The 26579-nt window shown below is 40.6% G+C and overlaps 1 protein-coding gene and 1 pseudogene across 1 annotated transcript; both read left to right on the top strand.

The window, feature by feature from the left end:
* The first annotated feature begins 6809 nt into the window (after positions 1–6809).
* On the top strand, positions 6810–16398 carry LOC109058532 (annotated as a pseudogene).
* A 7184-nt stretch (positions 16399–23582) lies between these two features.
* LOC109058525 (gastrula zinc finger protein xLCGF3.1-like) lies at positions 23583–26398 on the top strand. The gene is made up of 2 exons (XM_019075721.2): positions 23583–23604; positions 24551–26398. The coding sequence occupies exon 2, from the start codon at positions 24556–24558 to the stop codon at positions 25618–25620; it is 1065 nt and encodes a 354-aa protein (XP_018931266.2). The 5' UTR covers positions 23583–23604; positions 24551–24555; the 3' UTR covers positions 25621–26398.
* Positions 26399–26579: the final 181 nt, after the last annotated feature.

Genomic DNA, 26579 nt, shown 5'->3' with positions numbered 1-26579 from the left:
AAAACAGACAATCAGCACAAAGTTTAGCTAAGAATTGGAATGGGGGTCCAATTAGAAAGTAGCATATGCATCTGGACATTTACAATAAGGCTTTGACTTAAAATGTTCACGTTTGCAACTGCCTTTAACGCTCATCCTAATGGGATAACTCTGGAAAGCCTTGATTTGTCTAATGTATGTGAGCCGTCTCGGCACGAAACAAATGGCATTTTCAGGGCTGTCAAAATGGGCCATTTCCTCAGAAATCATTCTCCTTCTTCAGTGCAAAGATCACCTCCTAGCTGGACTCCGAATGAATGAAGCAGAAGAATGAGAAGCAAGAAGAAGAGCCTACTACTAGAGCATAGAAGAGCTTTTCCCAGCAATGGAAAGACACTTCAAGCAACAGTACATACTGTGGCTATCCAGCTGAGACTATATGAGCATATCTTGCTGTAAGAGAGGCTTTATTTCTAGAGGGTCCTACACAGTGGTGTTTGCTGTGAAATGTCATGCCATGAATGCTTAGTGCACATGCAGTTGGCCAATCCTCCCGAAGCCACTGCTGCTCTCGTTGTGCGAGAAGCATGAATCCTACTCGCTTCTCTGCACTCTCACCTCGCGGATTGTTGGTCTTTAAAGATACGTGACCCTGGCACTTGTGCTGTCCCCTCCTGTTTTCTTCATCTCTCAGGAGCCTCTGAGAGAGAAAATGTTAGTGGTATAAAGCAGACAAGGTCTTGAGTGAGCTGCACACTGGCTCAGATCCTGTGTTTTTCACTCTTCCCTCCACAGGCGAGAGGATACTGCCACGGTGGGGGGTCAGCTTTTCCGACGAGGCGCATCTTCCCTGGATACACATGAAAACAGTGGTGGTGGCGGTGTTGTGTGCGGCATTTTTTTGATTTCTCTGAGTGATGATTGTTGTCGCTATGATACTGTGTCATTTTAGACATGCTTCCTGCCTGCAGAGGATTGGGTGAACGTCTGTGAAGGACTCTGTCCACGTTGTGGCGGCCACATAGGTCAGACTGGCTCACAGTGATGGCTAGAATGAATATAGGACACTGGACTTAAAAATATTCGTGCCTCATAAAGAGCTGTTGAGGAGGCTCAGCTTGTAGTGGTCCGGCTACCAGAATCGATCTCTGGCCATAGGCTGACTTGATGGAATGGTTTCTAATATCTGCAAAGGGGTCCTGGGTGCTGGCGCAGTTGTACCTCGAAGAGTCAGGAGGAGCCTGGCCCTGTTCTTCCTGTTTTTCCTGAAGTTTACAAAGAACATCCGCTAGGTCTTTCAGCATGCCGACACACGCTGCTTGATCTCAGGTCATCGGCACATCACATTTGGCAGTCTGCCATCAGCTTGCAAACTCACCCCCTCGGTGACAGCTTGCGAGGGGCAAAAGGGGTGATGGGACGCGGCGTTCGAGTTCCTAGGGCAGTACAGTTATGCTCATGGTTGGCATGACATTGGCATTATATTTCATTCTGGCTACTCAACAACGCTTCCTGCCCGTTCCTTAAAGGGGTGGCCAACATTCTTGGTGTATAATTTGGACAACGTGACATGTTTGGGCCTACATATGACGCACCAAGGTGGTCTTAGGTGCAATTGCAGCTTTACAAGATGGTGGGATGTTCTTGTATATAGATCATGTGTTCGGGTCTGACTTAGAGGCTGTAGGACTTGCTGCTAGGGTATGATCTCTGTGTGTGTCCTGTACTGAAATTGCATCTGAATTCGACTCTGGGTGATGGGCGGACCTTGTTGACCTCCATGGGAGGGACTGGGACTAGCTCGGGCGTAAACCTCAGGGAGTGGAGCAATTGTCTGGGACCATAAGAAATACCTCTAGGGGGCAGACTCCAGGGACTCTGGGACTGTAGCTAGATTTCTTGAGTGCCTTGTGGCAAGTGAGCCTGGCCACTCTGGAGAATTGCATACTCATAAATAGTGTGGTCTGTGCTTTCAAACTGGCAACCATGGCCTGGCGGCAGTGACTATTCTATAGCTGCTTGAGGATGGCTTCACTGGCCATACAGGAAGGCAAGCACCTCAGTAAGGATGTCCCAAAGCATGCACGACTGTGGCTCTGTTGTCATGACGTGACTTGCAGGGTAAGCAGCTTCTCTGAAGCAAATACTGGTTCTTCTCCGCTGGATATTAATACCAAAGTATAGTGAAAACACGATTAATTAGCACAGTAACAAGATCGGCAGATTGAGACATTAACTTGTAAGCACAAAACACAAGATACTTCTCTTTTCAATATGAATAAGGCTTTATTAGATAAATCTAAGACATATAAACTAATCTAACACATAAGCACACGCACTCACACATTCACACAAGTTGCAGGAGGATAGAGAGTTAGGAAAGAATGAGTTTAAGAGAATGAAAATGTGAAATCTCAAGTTTACAGCAATATGTGAAATTGCATAGACATGAACAACCATTAATCACTTAATTAACCCTCGCACTGAGTTCCTCAATGAGGTTAAAATTATATTAGATAACACCAGTACAGATCAGAGTCTGGAGGTACGTTACTTGTGATGCCTGTGTAGCAGGGGTTCCCTTTGTTGTCGCTGAAAGGGGGTTTCCGAGGTTGCTGATTGACTGGAAGTTCAGTAGTCGTTGAAGTGGCGTCTTGGGAAGCCGTGGTTGAAGCGTAGGCTGGCGATCTGCGGGTTTGTGGGCTGGCTGAAGTTTCAGAGGCCAGACGCCGAGGTCAGACTTCGGAGACCGGCGTTACAAAACTTAACTCAGAACACGAAACTCTCAAGCGGAAAAGAAAAGAAACTAAAGTAAAAGAACAGAAAAAGTTTGTGCCGAGACTAGGTGGTGTTTCTTCTCATCGTGGCTAAGTAGCAGTGCAGGCGTGCAGGCGCTGGCACCATGCTGGAGCGGCGCTCGAAGAACGCTAAAAGTGATGACAAAGCATGACTAAAAGCAAAAGCTAAAAGCAGGCTAAAAGCATAAATTTGATGGTGTCCTGAGTATTTAAACTAGCCTTTTGGCTACACCTCAAATGTTGTCTTGACCAGTTAGATATTGTCTTTTCTCGGGGTGTTGCGATGTTTGTCCCACCCATTCATAAATAATATGTTATCTTATCAAGCACATGGTCCAAATTTTCCCGCTCTTGCAGGGTATAATTTGGACATAATTCCTATAACAAGAATATGATACATTTGACAAATAACTGATGGTCAGAAGCGTTTCAAGCAAAGAAGATTGAACACACACATACTAAACATGAATATGATCCCTTAAGCTATTCAAGCGTTATTTAAAAAGACATACACAATAAGTGATTAGAAACATTATAGTCAAATGTGTGGGTTACATGTATGATATTGAGTTAAGCAATGGACTGATATCCATTTCGAAGTCTTTTGAGTTCATTTTGTTGCATATATGCATTGGAAGGCATTCTCTGTGCCATTCTGTGGAGTAAGGATATGCCCTGTGAAGACCAGAGAGGTTAACAGGTCTCCTTAGGAATTTCAGTCTGGTTTCCTTCTAGGTGGGGGGAAGTCAATCCAAAGAGCTTGTGATCATGATTACTATCATGGGTTTACATGTGATGGTCATGCTGTCCATCTCTTTGACCATCAATCTGGATTACTTGCCCCAAATTTGACAATCTCTTCTCGAATTGAAGTTGTCAATAATTGTTCTAATGGTGTTAATGTTGAAAGCTGTTCTGTGAAAGAGTTGGTTGGTTATCTTGCTTCAGACTGTGGTGCTAGTAGTTGATTTACAACATCCTGTTGCCTTTCTGTGGAATTCGGCTCATGTTTCAACCAGGCTCCCGATCCGAATCTTTCATTTGTCTGGTTGGACCTGATCGCTACATATCCCCCTTTTCGTCGGTGAGGTGTTTAGCTGAAGACATCGTCGATCGCTGGAGAAACAAAGGCAGAAGAAACAGACAAACACAGCAAACAACAAGACAACACCTCCATGACAGTTACTGTACTGGTGCAGGCATCAGGTTATTTAGGTACACGTGGTTAAGTTCAATTAGTCAATGTAGTTTAGTACATTGAGGATAGTTTAGATCATTTTGGAAATCATTGTTTTATTTTGATTTGTCAATCAAATTTGTGGTTAACTTTGTTTGGTTCTTCTAGGTTGTCTTAATTTAAACGTTTACCGTTGGTTTTCTAGTAACCTCATTTGCAATGAAATGAGTTGACCTATCATGCATGGAGGTCTCTGGCTTCCATTCAGTTTAGAGTGGCTGGCAGATATTAGGTGTGGCCGAGTCAATCCTAATATCAGACCTTCGACCCTTGCAGGGTGTCTAGGTGTTTCATCTACTCAGGAAGAGGGGAAGGAGAAGGATAGGTAAAAGAAGAACAAAACAAAACAAAGCTGCTGTGGTTTTCCTAGCATGGCTTACAACTACTGTTGAGCTAGGATGTCATGTGCAGCTAGTGTGTCATGTACCTTAACTTAGTGTTAGGTGTTCTACCTATTGTGAGGATGGTTGCATGTTTCTTCATGGTGGGTAAATGTAACTTTGTTACGCTAAAATTTGGATATTCTACCTGTGGGAAGAATATGTTTGTTGAATGTGTTATCAGTAGATGTGGTTACCTCTGGGTGTAGGTAATGTTGTGTGTGTTAAAGGTGTAGTGTATGTGTGGTCAGATCTGTTTCAGTCTGTGTTGTCTCCCCCCTTTGCTTGTATGTCACTGAAGACTGGCTCTCTGTATCCTTGGCTTGGATGAGGGCCTGTCCATGGTCTAATGGGGGTCAGTCCAGCAAGGCAGGAAGTTCTTTAGCAGACAGTCAGAGGTAGTTTGGCATGGCTGTGTGAAGCTGGGTTGCAAAACTTTGTCTCCTATGTTGCACTCTTCTTGTGGTGCCTTCTGGCTGTGGCAGACTTTCTGACCTTCTGTGCTCTGGTGGTTGCTGTTGCACAGACAGGAATGTAGTTCTTGGAGTTGGAGTTCATTTGACAGTTTGTTAGTGAGCGTTGGGAGACTGAGGTTGTACAAAAGGCTCTGCCATCTCTAAGTCCCGGACGATTCTGCCCAATCAGAGAGTTCAGCGCAGCAGCAATGGCATTAGTTGAGTGAGAGCTGAATCGCAGGGTTAGAGAGAGGAGGCGCAAAGCATGTGGCGCAAGAAGGAGAGTTTGGCAGCTGTATTCTAGTTCATTCAGAGTTACTTTAAAGACATTGACTTGAGTTATACTGGGTTTACAGTGTCGCATTACATGTAAAGTAAGTAACGCGATATATATTTTTTTTTCTGTTATTGTTAAGTGATCAGCTGTTACTCTTGTACCGATTAAGGAGTAGCCAATTAGCATAGCACTGCCAGTATTTCCTGCTCAATTTAGTGCATTCCGCGAGTATTTATGTGAAATTCCTTGTGGTGAGATGCTTATGATGCTATACATTGTGTTAGTGAATATTAACCTTATTAACATTGTGTGTGCGCGTTATGTGACGGTTGTTGTTTGCACGTAGCGATCATCTGCTTAGTACATGTCAGGCATGTTACCCTGCCCCTTGCTGCATTCATGTGCGAATAGTGCCCTCTTATGGACATTTAGAGCATAAACGCCCATGTTAAATAGTGTAATATAGCATGATTTTAGGTTGTTATATTTATATAGTGTGCTGTTCAGTGTTTTAATGTTTATTGTGGAACATTGTATATTCATATCATTAAGTTTATTTCTCTTGTTTAATCCATTTCAGAAACCACACATATGTGTACCCACAAAGTCTTCAGTAAATCAGACATCAACCAACTGCATTGTGTACTTCTCTTCAATTAAGAAATCATCTCACTCAGCCCTGACAGACTGCCTACAGTGTTTCACACCCCCATAATTAACACATCATACGAACCCTACATTACAAGTGGTCCTTCGAGCCGGATCAGTGAATCACTGTAGAAAGATGACATCGCGTTCTGAGCCAGATCCTCCTGTTGTCCGACCTAGGCGACAAATAAGGCCACCTGCACATCTAGCAGACTATCAAGTTCATGGATCAGGCTTTGTGAAGAGAGTACCATCAGCTACACATCTGAATGAAGTTGAAATTCCAAGCCGCTGCACTCACACCAGAGAATGCATCCCGATCGTCTTCTCCACAGAGTCAGCCTTCATACGGAGATGATCTAGTTCTCAGAGATGTATGGCCAGAACCATTTGAAGATGTGTCACCAGAGCAAGGTGAGCGCCACCTTCAAATCCAGCAGCTGTCTGATATAAAGTATATGTGGTTTGAGATAAAGAGGGACAACGACGAGCTTCGCAGCCACATTCTACCAAAGATCATGTCTACACTGCAAGGACTCAAGACGGAGAATGCTTCATTGAGAAAGGAAATTCAGCAGTTTAGCACCAGCTTTGAGACTCCTGGTCGATCAGCGACACCAATACCAGCCCCCTCGTACTCACCTGCCACCGTCCGTCTGTAGTGGGAGAAGTTCTGCAGTGTATGCTGATGAAGTTCCTCCACCCCGACCTGCCCGTGTGAGCAGCTGGCCCGAGACATATGGAAGACCTTACAGTTTCACCTAGGATGCCTCATCCTGAAGAGAGTCATCACACACCGATTCAGAGTTCGTATACATACTCAGCCCAGCCTGCAGGAACAGGACAGTACGACTCTGTGATGCTTGATCCCAGACACAGTCATCTTCAGAGAGTGAGAGGATTCAGTCTACCCTCCGTCCACAGGTGACACCTAGAAAGGAGCTGCTGCACGTCCAAGAACAGATATATCGAGGACCTAAGCCTACTATCCCCAGCCTGACAGCAGTAGATCCCCGACAGTTTTCCAGACTGCGGATGGCACTAGCAAACCTTCTGCCAGCAGATGCGAGTGAGCGCTTCAAGTATCAGATTCTGACTGATCATCTGGAGCTAGAAGAGGCCTTGCTAGTGGCTGACTCCTACTGTAACTCTGTGAGACCATATACAGACACAATGCAAGCTCTTGTGAAGATGTATGGGCAGCCACACAGGCTTGTGCTCGGAGTGCTCAGCTGAAGTACTGGAAGGTCCCAATCTCAAGCCAGGTGGCGTGAAAGCATTCAAACTCTTCGCCCTTCGAGTGCGCTCACTAGTGAGTATGCTGGAACAGTTGGGTTCAGAGGGAGTAGCTGAGTTAGAGTGCGGTTCACATGTGTCTAGACTCCAAGGCAAGCTTCCACATGAACTCCAGATTCGTTTTAAGGCTGGTCCACCCGTTTAAGATCACAGTTCCCACACTTCTCGACTTTGCAAACTGGTTGAAGTACGAGCTTCAGGTCCAAGATGATACTGCCAAATCCAGTCATGTATGCTCCACCCTTACCTAGTAAGAAAAGAGAAGGTCGTCATGACACCAAGCCTCCAGGCAGATCTGAGCATCCTGCTGGGTACTGAGAAGCCCACTGTTGACAGTGAATGCAGAGCGCATACTCAGAGTCCAGACCCAGCTTGGCCAGGTATAGAGAGAAGTCACGTGCCTACTGTCCTTATTGTGACAATGCTAGTCACTTCCTTAATGGATGCCCCAACTTCAAGGAGCTTACTAAAGAACAGAAACAGACATGGATCCGCAAGAACAACAGGTGTTGGCGGTGTGGCGCAATCATCATGCTTCCAGATGCACACTGAAGGCTCTGTGCAAGACCTGCAACAGGAAACACCTGTTTATACTGCATGACCTGAATGAGCGAGCTTTGAATACCAATGCTGAGACTGATCCCAAGGAGAACTTCGTGTCTTGTGAGTTCCACGAAAGACATCTTGTATGCAGACCGTTCGGGTCGGCAGCCGCAGAGTCCTCTTGAAAGTTAGTAAAGTAATCATCACAAATGGGGATGCATCATTGGAAACGTATGCAGTGCTAGATGATGGGACAGAAAGGACTATTCTCCTCCATGCTGCAGCTCAGCAACTGAACCTCAAGGGGCAACCAGAAGATCTGATCCTGCGCACAGTGAGACAAGATCAGCAGGTGCTGCATGGGGCGGCTGTCTCCTTCCGCGGTATCACCTGTGTCTCGTCCCCACAAGAAATACCTCATTCAGCATGCATTTACAGCTGAGAGATTAGGCCTTGCCAACACACCTATCCAGTGGCTTCCTTACAGAAGAGATACAGACATCTAGCTGGCCTTCCACTGCAGCAGATGGAGAAAGTGCAGCCTATGTTACTGATCGGATCAGATTGTCCACATCTCATCACGCCTGTTGAACCAGTCGGTTAGGCCCACCAGGGGGTCCTGCAGCAGTCAGAACCCGCCTTGGATGGACTCTTCAAGGTCCTACTCATGAGGTTAGGCTGATGAGATCAGCACACACCAGTGTTTCTTTACATCCGTTCTCCCCCAACACAGACTTGTTTGCTCATGTCGCGAGCGACTATGGCAAATGGATGTGATTCCCTATCGCAGTGACAAGATAGCAACACGATCCAAACTAGATCAAGAAGCCATCAGACTGCTGCAGGAGAAGACTGTGAGATCACCAAACTGAAGGAAGCAGGTTATGTGGCCAAGCTGGAACCGAGAGAGGAGGATAGTTCCACAGAGTCATGGTACATCCCGCACCATATGGTTCAGCACAATAACAAGAACCGGGTCGTCTACAACTGCTCCTTTCAGTTTGAAGGCCACAGCCTGGTAGTTTGACTTTGTTTGACTGGGCTGTCGATCTAGGAAGTTTCGTACCTCTGGACTGGACGTGGCTCTAAGGATGTATAACCTGTCTCTGTCAGTCACATGAGGTCTCATTTCCAGATGAAATTCGATATCTTGCAGGTAAGCCTGGATGTCGTGGCCCTCTTTGGAGTTCGGGTTGAACCTGCTGATGTTTTCAGACAGCTTGTTGAGGTCTTTGATGGTCATCCCGTGAGCAGCTCCAAGGTCTTGGACGGGAGGTTTTCTTTCGTTGGCAGGACAGGGTTGTGTGGCGAAGGCAGGTGAGGTTTTAGGTTGTGGCCCTTCGCTCCTTTCGTCATATGCCAGTTCTTGGACGTGGGACTCTGCTCTGCTCAGCAGTGATGAGGCTAAGAGAAGTTTCTCTTTCCTTGGCTCTTGTTTCTCCTTGTAAGCATATTGGAGTTCTTTTCTGACCATGTAGAGCTCATCGTTGGTATCGTCTAGTTGTTGGGTCAGATTGTCCATTTCAGTTCTGTACCTGTCAAGGTGGTCTTTCAAAGGACTGATTTCAGAATTCTTGTCTCTGATGTCATTCTTGGTTTTCTCTAGTAGCTGTTCGGCATACTGGAGTCTGCTTACCAGGTCTTTCTCGGCAGCCGTTGCATGTTGCTGTTCGAGCTGAGCTGCTGCCAGGGCTGCTTGGAGCTTCTTAACTTGTTCCGTTGTTTCCTGCTCCCTCTCGTTGGGTGCTTTGAGTTGATCTTGAACTTTCACTTCCAGCTTGTCTATGCGATGTTGAGCACGTGTCAGCTCCTCTTGAAGGTGGGTGATGTGCTTGTCGATCAGTTTCAGCTGGGTTGTGAAGGCATAGCTTGGGGGCTGGTGATCTTGACTAGCTCCTCGTGGTTGTTGTTCTGGCTTGAATCTTGTGTCAGGAATCTTCTCAGGGTTTAGGATTATTATTAAAAATAATAACAGTTCAGATGTCTTGGGGGTGAGGCTGTCTGTCATGCCTCTCAGCCAAATGTTCACATCTTCCCCATGGGCAATGGGGTCTGCAGTCTGCAGCATGTTTGCACGCTGGGGAGAAGAGAGATTGACACAGATCTGTGTGGAGTAAAAGCCTATGTGTGGTGGGACAACTAAGTGTTGCATCAGTGATTCTGAACCACTAGTGAAGTGTGGTGATGACTGTGCTGGTCTCAGGGTGTCTAAGTAGAATAGAGATGCGAAGACTTTGTCACTCTAATGAGGAAGAGGAAAGAGAGAAAGAGGTGAAAAACAAATTCAATGACAAGCAACAACTTCTGTTTTTCAAATGAGGAAAATTAATTTTTCCAATTAAATGTTATCAAGAAGGTAAACAATATTATTAAATTTCTTGTTTTGGACAAAAGAATACAATAATAATGCTGATATCTCTTTCCTTAGTCTGACAGGATTGACACCGTACACCTTACAGTTGGACCGTTCACCAGGGAGGCTGCTTGAGGCGACAGTCGTTCAACACGTATCTCTATTAAATTGATCTCAACGTTGGATGAGATGCTAAAACTTGGATTGCGTTTCCAAATGTAGGGAGGTTAGGAAGAACAAAGGAGAGGTTGATTACAATCAAATTCATAAGGATGATTTGTCTTCTTTGACACGATTGTGTATTTCATTCACTTAGAATTGATTGATGGTTCTTACATGTCCCTACAAATGTGAAAAGTGAAGAGGAAAGGAAAGGAGAGAGAGGACAGAGACAGTAAGTCCAGTAGTGGTTATCTCAACTACGAGTATAGTGTTGCTTTAGTTGCTGCACAACTAATCAACAAAATAAACTATAAGTGAAAGAGAGTTGTCTTTCTAATTTATTTGAACTCGTAGTGAGGGATAACAATGTCTCCTTTTAGGGCTCAGGTGTGTCGTGCCCAAGCTAGGATACAACGAGGAAAGGAATGGTAAGAAAAAGTTAAATTAAAAAGTAATAAATGGGCAAAATAAGCAAAAATGAAATTAAATAAAGGAGGAAATCAGTAAATAAAACAATAATGGCTAAGTGTATAACCAAAACAGGAAGAAAGAGGGGTAAAACGCAATACAATAATGAGTAAGTATAAGTCTGAATAGAATATATAAAGATGGGTGATAAATAAATTAGGTAGAATAAGTTTAAACTTTCAAAGTTTAAGGCTTATTCGTACCTAAAATAATTAGGCCCAAAAGAGAATACTAGAAGTAATGATCATATGAAATGATCTGAGAGGGAAAATCTGAATGATTCCAAATAAATTTAATGTTTCAGTTAAATTTGAATTAGACACAATTAATAATTGTGAGTCAGTATTTCCCTTTCTAGTAAAATGCCAATAAATGGTATCGTGAGAAAAGAGAGCAATAAGAGAGAGAAAGAGACCAACAAGTGTGTTAGTTAAGATGTTTAAAGGGTTAAATCACTTTAGCGTTGCCCACACAGACACTATTCAACCACTGGATGTTAATGCTAACAGCTAACCTTTGAGGCTAGTGGCTTTAGCATAGACTTCAATGTAAATACAACTGCTTCGTTAGCTTAGCAACACCATGGAGTTTGTTTACACTAGTGTCGAACGAGACATTTAACATCAAATCTGCGCTGGATATTAATATCCAAAGTATAGTGAAAACACTATTAATTAGCACAGTAACAAGATCGGCAGTTTAAGACATTAACTTGTAAGCACAAAACACAAGATACTTCTCTTTTCAATATGAAAAGGCTTTATTAGATAGATCTAAGACATATAAACTAATCTAACACAAGAACACGCACTCACACATTCACACAAGTTGCAGGAGGATAGAGAGTTAGGAAAGGATGAGTTTAAGAGAATGAAAATGAGAAATCCCAAGTTTGTAGCAATATGTGAAATTGCATAGACATGAACAACCATTAATCACTTAATTAACCCTCGCATTGAGTTCCTTAATGAGGTTAAAATTATATTAGATAACACCAGTACAGATCAGAGTCTGGAGGTACGTTACTTGTGATGCCTGTGTAACGGTGTTCCCTTTGTTGTCGCTGAAAAGGGGGTTTCCCGAGGTTACTGATTGGCTGGAAGTTCAGTAGTCGTTGAAGTGGCGTCTTGGGGAAGCCAGTGGTTGGGCGTAGGCTGGATGATGCAGAGTTGTGGGCTGGTTGAAGTTTCAGGCAGACACGGTGAGGTCAGACTCTGAGACACGGCGTTACAAAACTTAACTCAGGAACACGAAACTCTCAAGCGGAAAAGAAAAGAAACTAAAGTAAAAGAACAGAAGTAAAGTTTGTCCGAGAGACTAGGTGGTTTTTCTTCTCATCGTGGCTAAGTAGCAGCAGGCGTGCAGGCCGAAGCACGCTGGAACGGCGCTCGAAGAACGCTAAAAGTGATGACAAAGCATGACTAAAAGCAAAAGCTAAAAAGCAGGCTAAAAGCAAAATTTGATGGTGTCCTGAGTATTTAAACTGGCCTTTTGGCCACACCTCAAATGTTGTCTTGACCAATTAGATATTGTCTTTTCTAGGGGTGTTGCGATGTTTGTCCCACCCATTCATAAATCATATGTTATCTTATCAAGCACGTGGTCCGATTTTCCGCTCTTGCAGAGTATAATTTGGACATGATTCCTATAACAAGAATATGATACATTTGACAAATAACTGATGGTCATAAACGTTTCAAGCAAGAAGATTTGAACACACACATACTAAACATGAATATGATCCTTAAGCTATTCAAGAGTTATTTAAAAAGACATACACAATAAGTGATTAGAAACATTATAGTCAAATGTGTAGGTTATGTGTATGATATTGAGTTAAGCAATGGACTGGTATCCATTTAGAAGTCTTTTTGAGTTCATTTTGGTGCATATATTCATTGGGAAGTCATTCTCTGTGCCATTCTGTGGAGTAAGGATATGTCCTGTGATAGACCAGAGAGGTTAACAGGTCTCCTTAGGAATTTCAGTCTGGTTTCCTTCTAGGTGGGGGAAGTCAATCAAAGAGCTTGTGATCATGATTACTATCATGGGTTTACATATGATGGTCAGGCTGTGCATCTCTTTGACCATCAATCTGGATTACTTGGCCCCAAATTTGACAATCTCTTCTCGAATTGAAGTTGTCAATAATTGTTCTAATGGTGTGTAATGTTTAAAGCTGTTCTGTGAAAAGAGTTGGTTGGTTATCTTGCTTCAGACTGTGGTGCTAGGGAGTTGATTTACAACAACCTGTTGCCTTTCTGTGGAGTTCGGCTCATGTTTCCAACCAGGCTCCGATCAAATCTTTAATTTGTCTGGTTCGGGGCCTGATACGCTACATAGGCAGTATCAAAGATGCGGTTATAAGCAGCAGGCTTGTTTGGCAGGCCGCCTAGAGGGGAACCAACAGGCAGGGAGTCTCAGGTTGGTAGAGCAGGACTGGAGGGAACACACAGCAGAAACGAATGCACAACAAGGCACCACTCAAGACCACACAACAATACTACTCAGCGCAACACACAGGAGAAACAAAATTAAAAAAAAAGAAAGACCAAATCTAATCCATGTTTAGACTGAAAAATATCTCAAGTATAAAATCTAAACAGTTCAAGAGAAGAAACAAGACTGATGAATAATTAAATATGATATTACAATTAAATATAAACAAGATTACTAAAGAACTAAACCAAAATCAGAAAATAGAAAATCAGGAGCAAAATCTACAACAAGGATACACAGTAACAAGGGCAAGACTGGAATATAGAGCAGCAAATCAGTAACTGTCTCTATGGCACAAGACGAACCAGCAACCACAAGAGGAAAAACAGCACAATATAAAGGGAGGAAAGTACACGAGGGCCAGGTGAGCACAATTAAAGAAATGAGGACAAGACAAGGCCTAAACAAGATGGGGGCGTGACCAAGGGAAACAAGGAGGTGGGACCACAGGAACACATGGCAGGCATAAACAAAGACAAAACAATGTGTGAAGACACACATAAGACAAACAAAGAAACATTAAACAAAGGCAACACAGACAAAGCTGCCAGGGCTGAGTCCTGACAATATGGGCTTAGAGAAATCTGCACTTTCTGAAGGCAGTGCACGTGCTGGGCAATTTGAACCAGAGAGAGCACTCTGGTGGGAAATAACTGTGGTTCCCGAATTAGTACAGCTGATGAAAAAGGACCTCCTATCTCAGGCAAAGGGAGCTATTTTGCACCCCAACATCTAAGGGCCTTGACAGGACCCTCTGCAGCTTCAAGTAAGGGTCATTAAAACTATTTCAGAGGCCAGAGTCCTATCTACTAGAGGTCTCTATGCCCTCAAGTGGTTAGTCTTGTCTGACTGGTGTGCAATCTGGAATGATGACCCTTTGTCTTTTGACATTACGTCCATATTGTCCTTCCTACAAAAGCTGCTGGATAAGGGGCACATCCTTTCCACATTCAAGGTATATATGGCGGCTGTTGTGGAAAACCAAGCTCCCTTGACCGGTCAGTCAGCAGGGAAGACCAACTTCATGAAGTTGTTAAGTTCTTGAGGGGAGCCAGGAGATTGAATCATCCTTGATGTTCCGACCTGGGACCTATCCATGGTCTTCAGAGCTCTTTGAGGACTGGCTTTTGCATCAATCAATTGAGTGAGTGACCCGCAGGCACTCTCTGTGAGCACTTCCTGCCCTGAGTTGGGGCCTACAACCACAAAGTCATCCTCAAGCCAAGGCACTGCTATATGTGCCTAAGGTACTCTCTACTATTCAGAACAAAAAGTTATTACCCTCTCAGCTTTTTCTGCTTTGGAGGATGAGCATGGTGTACAATTGCTCTGCTCAGTTTGGGCCTCAGGATATATGTGGAACTCTCTAGCCAGTCTCGGCAATCAGAGCAGTTCTTTGTGTGCTTAGGAAGCCGGACTAAAGGTCCGTTGGTTACAAAGCAAGGCCCTGAGGCCTCCAGCCTCACTGATTCTGGGTTAGTTCTGGCCTAATATTAGCCCACACAACCCAGGACGGCTTTTCGTTCTGCGCTTGTAGCATGGCACTATTGGATACTGTTCCCCATAGCGTTAAAGCTAATGCATTGTGAGTGAACCATATTGTTTACTAACGCAACCTCAGTTCCCAGAGATAACGGGAATGAGCATTGCGTAGCTGGCCGTGCTACAGTGCCTAAGTCAGTGCTGACACTTCTCAGTCAAAAATATTCTGATGAAATAGCACTCAGCACTGACTGAGACAAAATGCCATTTGTTTGTGCAGCTACATAAATGTTATCAAATCAGGATTCAGTATTTTGGAGAAACAGAGTTCCCCATAGCATTAAAATTAATGCAATGCACTTTTTATTATCTCAGGGGAACCAAGGTTAGGTTAGTTACAGAGCAATTTCTGCTACATACTTTTCAGCAGTTTCTTTTTTAAGGTTTTGTTGGTTTTGGAGTGATTGTTTTTTTTTTTTTTTTTTTTTTTTTTTTTTTTTTTTGTTTGGTTTGTTTTGTTTTTTCGATATAATAACTCTGGAGGACCTCGAAGATATTAAAGAATCCATATCTACTTAGGATCTCCCAACAGCAGTAAACATGATTAAAGGAATTCCTTGACAAACAGGATCTTGTAGAACTTAACATTGTTAATGTGGCCAGGGGGAGTCCGGTTCTGGAAAATCTCGTTTGTCAATGCATTCCAGGGGTTTAGGGGATGAAGAAAGAGGGCTCTGCTAAAACTGGCCCTATAGAAACCACTATGGAGCCTAGAAGCTTATATTCACCCAAAATACAAAAATGTGAAAGTGTGGGATCTTCCCTGGCATTGGAACGCAAACTTCAAAGCCAATGAGTATCTTAAACTGGTTGAGTTTGAGCGCTATGATTTTTTCTCATCATCATGCGCTTTCAGATCGGTTCAGAGAATGCCACATTCAGCTGGCCAAAGAGATTGTGAGAATGGGGAAAAGGTTTTATTTTGTTCGTTCCAAGATTGACTCAAGCATTAATGCTGAGAAGAGGAAGAAGAGCTTTGACCAGAAAAAGACACTGGATACCATCCGAGAGGACTGTGAAAAAGGTTGGTTATTCAGGTCACACAACGTTTCTTATTAATAGTTTATAATAAAATATTTAATGACTTATTTCATGATGCATTTTCCTGTTTCCGTGTAGGTCTTAGAAAGATCAGTATAGAGGATCCTGTTGTGTTTTTGATCTCTAGCTTTGAGCTTGGCAAGTATGATTTAAATCTGCTGCAGGATAGAATGGAGCAAGAGCTTCCACAGCATAAGAGACGTGTGCTGATGTTGGCTTTGCCAGAATATCACACTACACTGGAGATCAATGAGAAAAAGAAGAAAGTTCTACAGGAAAACATTGGAAAAGTTGCCTTACTGTCTGCTTCGGTGGCTACAGTCCCTCTTCCTGGTCTTTCAGTTGCTATGGATTTTGCCATTGTTATAAAGGAGATAGAAACATACTACAGTACCTTTGGTCTGGATGATCCATCCCTGCAGAAGCTCTGTGAAAGATCTGGGAAGACCATTGAGGAATTCAAAAGTCTAATGGAAATCGCTTAATGATTGGTGGGATAAACCCAGCTTCAATATTATCCTTAGCGGGAGCTGCATTTCTGCTTGTGGCTGAAAAATACAGTTGAGTATGCTGTGAGTCTCATACCCTTACTTGGTTCTGTGGTGGCAGGAGGATTGTCCTATATTACAGTGTCAATAATGCTGAAGAGAGAGCTCTGAAGGGACATAGCAGAAGATGCCAGAATCGTAGCTGATGGCTTCAGTGCAGACTGAAGTGTAAACATAGAATATGACACAGAAGTTACATGTATTCAAGTAGCAGCTGCTTTTATTCAAACTTGTAGCAAATTTCTGTAAGTTAACTAAAACATGATCTTGCATGTCTTATTTCTTTTAACTGAAATGTACTTTCCTTTGGAGAAATAATGCAGCATCATAATATCTGTAGTTATACTCATGATACATTACATTAAAAAACATTTATCACTTTACTGTTGTATTCAAGTTATTTTCTCAATATGATACAGGGTAAACTTTTTGACTATAATTTCAATTTGATTCCATTTACATTTATGCACTTAGCAGACGCAAGCGACTCAACAGTATACACATTTTTTTCCCCTAACATGTGTTTCCCTGGATTCAAACCCACAACCTTTTTGCATTGCTAATGCAATGCTCTACCACTGAGCCACAGGAACACTTGAGGAAGAATACTCCCAACAGTTTATTGAATGGCAGTAAAATCCAACCAAGTTTAGAGCAATGAAAACTCAAAATGTTTTTGCTGCACCTACATTTACATTTACAGCAGGTTATGTTTTACAACATACTGTATGAATAGTAATAAATAATACAATTATATTTTATGTTTTGCAAACAACACTGACAGTGGCAGTAAAGTTTCACTGACTCATACTCGCTTATTAAAGCTGCAGTCTAACTCCTACAGGTTTATGCCACTTCACAAGTGTGTTTGATCAGGAATAAAACTAAACTACTGAGAAATTTTTGAAAAATGTATCATCTTATTTTTATTATATTTTATCTTAACAATAAAAGATTTAGGAGCTGGGAAACAATGTTGTGTTCTTTATTTTTCACTCAGGTTCACCCATTCAACACATTTACATTTACATTATCCACTAGGTCACGCTGATACTCATTTAACCCAATACTTCATTTTGCTTACTAAGGTTTATTATAACATCACTGTATTATTGAACAAAGTAAGATTATTTAAACAAGTGTGATTAACTGTCTAACCAAGCTGATATAATTAAACATAATAATAATAATAATAATAATAATAATAATAGGCTACAAAATGTGATGACATTCTTTGAAATCACGTCACATGCACATTGAACAACTCACTGTTAGAGCATCTGTAAATTAAAACCTTGACATTTCTTTACGCATTGTACTCCAAAAACATAATAACTCTACTAAGAACGTTTTCCTGAAGTAATGTGAAAAGTCGTCTGTTATTGATTATAATCGCAGGGCATATGTGAAGTGTGGTGAGTTTCAGAGTAACAGCGGCTGTGTTCTTTGGGCTTGATCTTCATACTCATCTCAATCCTAATCAATGACACGCTTTGACAGCCGGAGAAATCCTACAGACGCGAGAGAAGATTCAACACGAAGCACCCAGGAGCCAAGAGTCCTTCTCCCTGCACTCACTGCAGATAGAGCTACAAGCGTGAAGGAGACCTGAAGGATCACCTGGTGATTCACAACGGACAGAAGCCCTTCAGCTGCCAGCAGTCGTCCAGGAGCTTCACACACCAAGGGAGACCTGAAGAAACACATCATCGCTCACTTCGAGAGAGCTGCCCTTCACCTGCCAGCAGTGCGAGAATAACCTCAGACACCAGGGGAACCTCACCCAGTCACAGCGAAGATTCACACCGGAGAGAAATCACAGCACTTAATTACAGGAAACTCATGCAGGTGTGCAATTACAAAAAGCCGGTGCTGTGTCCCGCCGGAGACATGCCCTTCAGATGTGAGCCATGCGGCCAGAGATTCATTCTGTCCTTGCACCTGAAGAAACACCAGAAGTGGCACTCGCATTAGAGACCTCCTCACACCTAGAGAGCTCAGACACTGATTCACTCTTACTAAAACCCCCACTGAAGAGTCACACTATTTCATCTGTACTGAACCAGAATAGAATTGAGCTGAATGAGGACATTACTGTCTTCTGGAGAGCTGGATCTGTTGTTTCCTCACTGAAGACTTTCTCACAGCATTGGTGCTGTTTCTCTCCTGACCTGGAGCAGTCTGTATTGTATAAAGCACTATATGAATAAATGTGACTAGAAATATCACATCCATTGGATTGAATGCAGTATGGTTTAGTGTTAATATATAATTTATTTATCGATTGATTTCATGTCGAATCAGACCTGATCTTTCACAAGCCAAATGATTTTGAGAAAGGTTCAGCATAATCTTCCACAAGCATCAGTTTTGCATTTTTACACACTGATTTAATGACAGAACAGCATGAACATGATCAAACTGTGCAGAACCTGTTCAATGAATAATAATGTGATCTATAAGAGAGAGTGTTTGACTCCACAGAACAAGAAACACATGAAGAAGTTCATGATTACATCACTGAAGTTTATTCTGTGTCCGAACCCGAATACAACTAGTCTGAATGGACCTGCGCTCAAATACACTAATGCAACTTTTATTTTAATAGTAAGTAATATTGGTAGTAAATGATGCACTTTACATTATATTAACATTCTTACACCACCCTGTCTGTATTGACTCAAAAGATGAACACTTGAATATAATTAATCTAACAAAACCACATTTCCAAGGAGCACAAGAGAACAGAGAACACAAGATTCTCAGATTCACAAAAACAAAATTTTATAAAATGAGTTGTTACCAAGCAAATAAAATCGGTATCAACAAAATGTATCTTTGCAACACAGAAGCTGCATCAGAAGTGCCATCTAGATGTATTTACACACTGTCTAATGCAGCTCTGAGGGACATTAAATATTTTCACCAGCAATTACAAATGCATAAATAATGTTTTGATATTTGAAACATAAAACATTGAAAACTGGTGTATATTATATATTGAATATATGAAATGATATAAATATATACATTTTCTGCCCCATATCTTAAATGATGTGATAATTCTAAATTCATTTTAATAGACTGGTTCATGCAGTAGACGCACTCTAAAGTGAAGTATTTCGAAGTATTATTTTGAAGGAATATTTCGATCGCTCCCTGGCGGCTGCCTGCAGTACAGGTCATAAACCCCGCCCCTCCATGTGAAGCGAGATGGGAAATCCAAACTAAATTAAAATCTAATTACACTTCAAATTAATATATTTTAATAAAGATGGTTATTTACCTAACGTCATGTTAGGTAGTTCTGATCACTCAGATGTAAGTTCAAGCGTTCGTTTTTTCTAATAAGTTTGCTTTTAGTTATGTGATCCCTTGTGAAAAAGAAGTGCACTTATATACTTTTATAAAGTGTATTTATTGCAGAAATAATATACTTTAAAAGAACACATAAGTGCAAATTAAATGTTATTTTCGATGCTTAAATGCATTGTATTTGTAATTAACTTCAAATGTATCACATTTTAAAGCGATATTAAATGCAATTAGTTGAACTTTTGAATATTTTTTAAACCACTTAAGTAGGACTTTTTTTTAGTACATATTAATATGTACTTTCATAATTGCTTCTAGTGTCTTTGAAATATGGTTATAGTGTACTACTAACGTACTGACAAGCTACTATTAATGTTAACTAAAATATACTCTAATGTCAGTTAACAATACACTTAAGTGTGAATTAAATGTGTTTTCGACCACCTAAATGCATGTTATTTGTAATTGATTTCATATATATTACAGTTTAAAATTACATTAAATTACAATTAGTTGAACTTTTTTGAGTGATGTTTTGAACCACTTAGAGTGGGACTTTAGTATATTTTATATGTGCTTTGAAATATGGTAAATATTTGCTTCTGAATAAGCAATTAATGTGAACTAAAATATACTTCAATGTAATTTCAGTGTATTAATTACCTAGTTACAATCAACACACTTACATTTATTGACAAAACAATCTCCTAAAAAACAAATACACAAAAGCGCTTTTGCTGATGCACAAGAAAAATATACACAGTTGCAACACTTTAACTCACTTATTAGAAAGAGACTGGAGAACAATGCAAAATCACTTACATACAAAAGTACCTAATCTCACCATCACAGAAAACATCATTCTGCTGTAAGATGTATGAGCCTGTTTCCTCATTGGGGACCTAAAAAGTGTCCACAAGGTCAACATTTACTGGTCTTACTATCCTTGTGAAGTCATTTGGTCTCCATTACACATAGGATTACTAACACACAAACCTAATACAAAAAAAAAATTTAAAATCAAGAAAATTATAATTCCATGTACAACAAATGAGATCTTATTGTAAAACATTACCAAACCGTGTTAATGGTACCCCTGGTTTCACAGACATGGCTTAAGAGGATTAAGAGACTAAAATGTAATTCTATAATTATGTTTTGGCAATACTGTGCAAGTCATGCCAATAAAGCTCAATTGAATTGAATTGAATGTAATTCTGAGCTGTTTCAACTGAAAGAAACTTGCACTGACTGATCTTTAAAAATATCAGTGCCTTTGTTTTTCTGTCTCAAGATGCACACCAGTAATGTTTTTTTTTCTAAGGCATGTTAATGAAAATGACTTAAATGTCCTTATTGAGCTATGATCCTGGCTTAGTCTAAGTCCTGTCAGTGAAACCCGGCCATTAGTTCTCAAACCTTTACTAGCACCAACATTAAACAGGACCGAAAGGTTTTACTCCAGCATTAGTGAATGTAAGCTTGACTAAATGAATAAATTAATAATAAAAAAGAACTCCAAATGAACTTGCTGGGAAGTGCTGTCTGTCAGTGTCCCAGAAGCTCTCCATCGGCACTAAACTTCACCTCATGAAGCTGCACACCGTCTCTCCACAGTCTGTGTGAGAGCGGAAATTATCCAAAGAGGCAGGAAAGTCCGGAAAAAAAAATACCTTGAGGAAAAGAAAGAAGAACAATTGTTATAAAACATATCCAGTCATTATAAATGGTTCAGTTGAGTGAAAGCAATAGACACAGCTGCAGTCCAAGTTTATATACACCATGCAGTCTCTGCAAAATGTTAATAATTTAAGCAGTAAGAGGGTAGAGAGGTAGAATCATTAAAAAATTGCAATTTCTGCCCTGATGGAGCAGTTTATTCTGCAAGATGTGTGTAAACTTTTGACCACATCTGCATCACCTAACGTTACCTCAATCATCAGGGCAACATGGTGGTAGAATGCTGGGAGATGTTCTTCAGAATTCCTGATCATACCATCTTCACTGACACTGGGCTTTAAAATTAGATAACATTTTTACAAACATTTATTATTCCTACTTTACAGGGAATAAAACATAACTTTTATCAGTTACCCCAAATGTAGATAAATATCCGAAAATCTATGAAAAATTAAGAAAGGTACCTTTAATTTTATTTCCCTAATATTTACACACACACACACACACAAAAATCATCATCTTGCCTTGAAAGCTTCTCTCACGACTGTCGTCTTCCTTTGGTTTGTTACCTGTAAAATATATGATGATTAGAGGGGTCTGTAAATGCACAGGTGGGGATATATGTTACTTGCAAATGGAAAAGATTCAAAGAATTTAAAATCTATTAAGTGTGTGATCTGGGTGAGCTGACTAGACAACAATTCACTAAAAACTTCTAACATCACCTCTCTTCAGCACTGGTCTGTGTCTTCTACACTGTATCTCCAGCAACAAATCTGTACTGATCCTGCAAAATCAATAACTCCAGATAAGTACAAACATATTACATATTACAAACACAAGCAGTAACGGAACATCTTACTCTTCAAATGAAGAAAAAAAAAAACATTATTTCTAGAGGTGGCTGATATATTGAATATTACTGGTGGTTATAATATCGATTATATACTGTACATTACAAGATCGGATCTTTGAATTTTTGTTCAGTAGCATTAAGTTAAATTTTAAATAGTTAGTTAAAATACAATATTGTATTTTCAGCAGCCAAATTTCTTGGTCCACGCACGTGATAACATTCCGATATCAGAATGCATTCACAGATAACGTTAAATCATAGAGAACTGCCAGTCAAAGCCGCCGGAAAGGTAAAACAAAATTAAGAATAAAGAAAGCTTATATCAAGATATACTTACTTGATTCATCATCTGCAGTACATGAATGATCAAAGCAGCTACCGGCTCCTCTGTTCCCGTTTGATGAAAATTTCAACAATAAGTTTTATTGGAGTATACAGCAATAAGAAAGTGTATTTAGATGTAGAAGAAATATACATTTCAAGTGCATTAATGCACATAGTATATATTATAGACTAAATACATTTAAAATACATGAACAAATGTAATTTTGGAGAACACACGTAAGTTGAAATTAAAATCAATTATTTTACATGTGCTTTAGTATACTGAGAAATATATCAAAATGGTCAGAGAGTCGGACTTGTAACCAGAAGGTCGCAGGTTCGAGTCTCGGTGCTGGCAGGAGTTGTAGGTGGGAGGGAGTGAATGAACAAGCCAGCCTACTCTTCCACTCTCAATACTCATGACTGAAGTGACCTTGAGAAAGGCACTGAACTTTAATGATGCTCAGTTGCTCCCCGGGCACTGGATATATAGCTGCCCACTGCTCCGGGTGTGTGTTCACGGTGTGTGTGTGTGTGTGTGTTCACTGCTCCGGGTGTGTGTTCACTTTCAAAATAATTTATTATCCTATAAGTACAACCTGTATCAGCATCTTTATTTCTTGTGTTTTATCAGAGTATCAACATTTCTGTCAATCAAGTTATTTTTCCACTGTGACATTTCTGTGAATAGACAGCTATAAGATGTCTTGGTCTTTGTTGGTATAATGGGTAAATACCACATTCACAAAGCAAGAGATCCTGCATTTAAGCCCTAACGGTAAAGTTTGTACCACATTTACCATTAGCAACACTTAAAACCTCCTCACATATAAAGTATCTTTAAAGAAACTGCATTTTAATTTTTGTATTTCTTCTTTCTATGTATTCTCTTGTTGGAGGATTCTGGAATGCTGTATTTTTTGTTTTGAGTGGAATAAAGGCCTTCCTCCAGTCAAGTAGGTGGCGGTAGTGCCGAACTATAGGCGACTTAACCGCAAAAAGGCAGAAGGAGACACATCTGAAGCACTGATTTGGAAACAGAAAGAGATTAGTAAAGGTTTATGGAGCGTGGTCTAAATCTGGTGGAATTTTTCATTTAAGGAAAAAAATGGGCCGCGCATTAAATCAGAGATCACGGATAAGGAATGAGGAAAAGAAGAACTACGCGAAGTGAAGATGATGAAGATACTGAGGAACAAAGCGGTTGATTGTGCATTCATGTTCCTAATATTTACTTATGATGATGAATATTAAACTAATAAATGCCCAGAATTGATCCTTGGATAACGGGGATCCTTGTCAGTCATTTTTTAAGTGTGTGTCAGAAGTTTACGGTTCAAAAACCAGGCACCAAGGCATTAAGCACTCCAACTGCCAATAGCCTCAGATATAAACCAATAATACAATAAAATAATAATAATCCATATCAAAACATTTAAGTATAATACACAATGAAGTTTTCTATCTAAACGTCATGACAGATTTATTCAAACATATGGCATTAATAGGTTGAGTAAATTAAGTCTAACTAATAGACACTGGATAACTTTCAAATGTAACGTTACGTGACGTTTTTCCGTGTTTGAAACTTATATGGCGCAGGCGCGCTCTGATGTTTAAGTTTACATGAGGCGGAAACATTTGATACGTTACACTCCCTGCTACTTAATAAGCACGCGCTCCAGAGTTCCTTCATGTTTATCAGTGCAGTGAACATCAGAGTTATTTCTTTCTTGTCTTGCGTTCTCATATTTTTAAACAAGTCTTTGAATATCAAAGAAACTTGTGATTCTAAGAACATCGCCAGAGCTGCTGGAGTGTATATCTGCTTGGTCATATATTCACTTTATGTAAAATGAGCCTTACCTGATCTCTGTTTGAGAAACTATAATTATGAAGTATGGTTGGTTACAGTGTTTACTGTTTATTCGTGTTTATTGTTCTTTATTTGTGAAAAATAAAATAGAAAGTTGATATTGAATTGAATTTTTTTCTAAAAAAATAAATAATAATTTTATTCCAAACAGATAGAAAAATCATTTACATTGTCTCGAAGTTGTATAGCAGTTGTCTTTCAAATTTGCTTTTCAATCTGTCTGACATTTGCCTCTTGAAATGAATTTGAACTATTTAATGTTGTTGACTTTAGGTCTGATGGAGGTGAAAGAGGAGCGTCCAGAACTGAACGATGTAGAGGAAAACCATCAAGAACCTCATAATTTCATAAATGGAGAAACATCTGTGACCTCCTCACACACTGACAAGAACTCCTCGCAGAAAAGAAGATCATTCCCGTGTGATCAGTGTGGAAAGAGTTTTGTGCGTAAAGGAGTCCTGAAGGATCACATGAAGATTCACACCGGAGAGAAACCTTATTTGTGTGATCAGTGTGGACGGAGATTCACGCGCAGACATCTCCTGAACGAACACATGCGCAGTCACACCGAAGAGAAGCCTCACACGTGCTCTCAGTGTGGGAAGGGTTTCTCACTCAGTGAAGACCTCAAGATTCACATGAGCATCCACACGGGAGAGAAGCCGTTCACATGTGATCAGTGTGGAAAGAGCTTCATGCGTGAAGGAGTGCTGAGCAAGCACATGCGCAGTCACACCGGAGAGAAACCTCACGTGTGTGTGGAGTGTGGAAAGGGGTTCTCACTTAAAGAAAACCTGAAGTGCCACATGAGAATCCACACCGGAGAGAAGCCTTACACATGCAAGGAGTGCGGAGTCAGCTTTAAATTTAAAGGAAACCTTAACTATCACTTACGGATTCACACTGGAGCCACACCTTTCACGTGTCATCTGTGTGGGAAGAGTTTCACGCAGCCGGACAGCCTGACGTATCATCTGCGCTGTCACGCTGGAGTAAAGCCTTTTAAATGTGAGCAGTGCGGTAAAGCGTTCATTCTGGCCTCACACCTGAAGAAGCACATGATGGCTCATGCCAACGAGAGGCCTCACTTCTGTTCTGTTTGTGGAAAGACTTTTTCACGGCTGGACTGTTTTAAAATGCACCAAAAAGGTCACACCGGTGTGAAAGTTCACGTGTGCTCTGAGTGCGGGAAGAGTTTCAGAAGAGCCGGAGAACTGAAGGGTCACCACAGAGTCCACAGCGGAGAAAAACCCTACAAGTGCTCGCTCTGCAACAAGAGTTTCAGCTCATCATGCACTCGACAGAAACATGTCAGACAGCACTGTCCAAAGAGGGCAAAGTGAACAGTTTGCTGTGACCCTACAAAGATGAGCAGAAAAAGAGGCCTCATTATCTGTATTGATTAATCTTGTGCTTGTATATTTAAACACAGATCGAATTAAAGTGACTTTGCTCATACCAGTATTTTCTGCACGGACCACTGCTCATATTTGTTGCATAATGATGCATTTAAAAGTTAATGGCCAAACACATGTTTATAATGGTTCACGTTGTTGTTGCAGATGAAATATAACACAGATAACATTAAATGAACATTTTTGTCAGGCTAAATGTTGATTATTAGTAACTTATGCCTTTATCTAAACTGCACATCCGCCATGTTTGTAGTTTTTTTTAACACTTTTTATTCATGTTTGTAGTTCTGAACTGAATCCTCCTACAAAGCTCAATGGATTGTGGGTAATATTAGCCATTAGAGTGTGCATGTATCTACATTTCACAGATCGACCTGAAATAGTTGACCATCCGGGGAAACTCTTTTCTGCATACTATGCTTTGGGACACACTTAATACGGCTTTAATTTTTTGTTTGTTTGTTTTTCTGTGAATTATGTGTCCCGTTTGTCTTTTTTTTTTTTTTTGCAAAAAATAATGACGATCATACATTTTTCCATGATTTAGTGACAAAATGTCATTCAGTGTAACAATAGTTGATGTCAGGTATACTTAAAACAAGAATGGTTATCCTTTAAGTCTAAGTCATTTTCAATCTTTGCCACAATCCATTGTTCAGCAATAAGTTTTTAATCATGTAAAACATAATAAAATTTATTATGATGACTTATTCTTTTCTAAATTTTAATAAGTACAGGTCAGAATAAGTATGTTTTGTTTTTTATGTCAATATATCTGTTAGGCTGAACATTATTTCACCCATATTTTGTTTTCATAAATGTTATTTTTCTGACCCCATCAGCTGATATTTTATCGTTTTAGGCAAAAAACTCATTTTTTTTTTTTT

The sequence above is a fragment of the Cyprinus carpio genome, chromosome A2 (genome assembly GCF_018340385.1).
Source record: "Cyprinus carpio isolate SPL01 chromosome A2, ASM1834038v1, whole genome shotgun sequence".
NCBI classification, from domain to species: domain Eukaryota; kingdom Metazoa; phylum Chordata; class Actinopteri; order Cypriniformes; family Cyprinidae; genus Cyprinus; species Cyprinus carpio.
The sequence above is the reverse complement of the archived record's forward strand: the minus strand, read 5'-3'. Positions and strand labels throughout refer to the sequence as shown.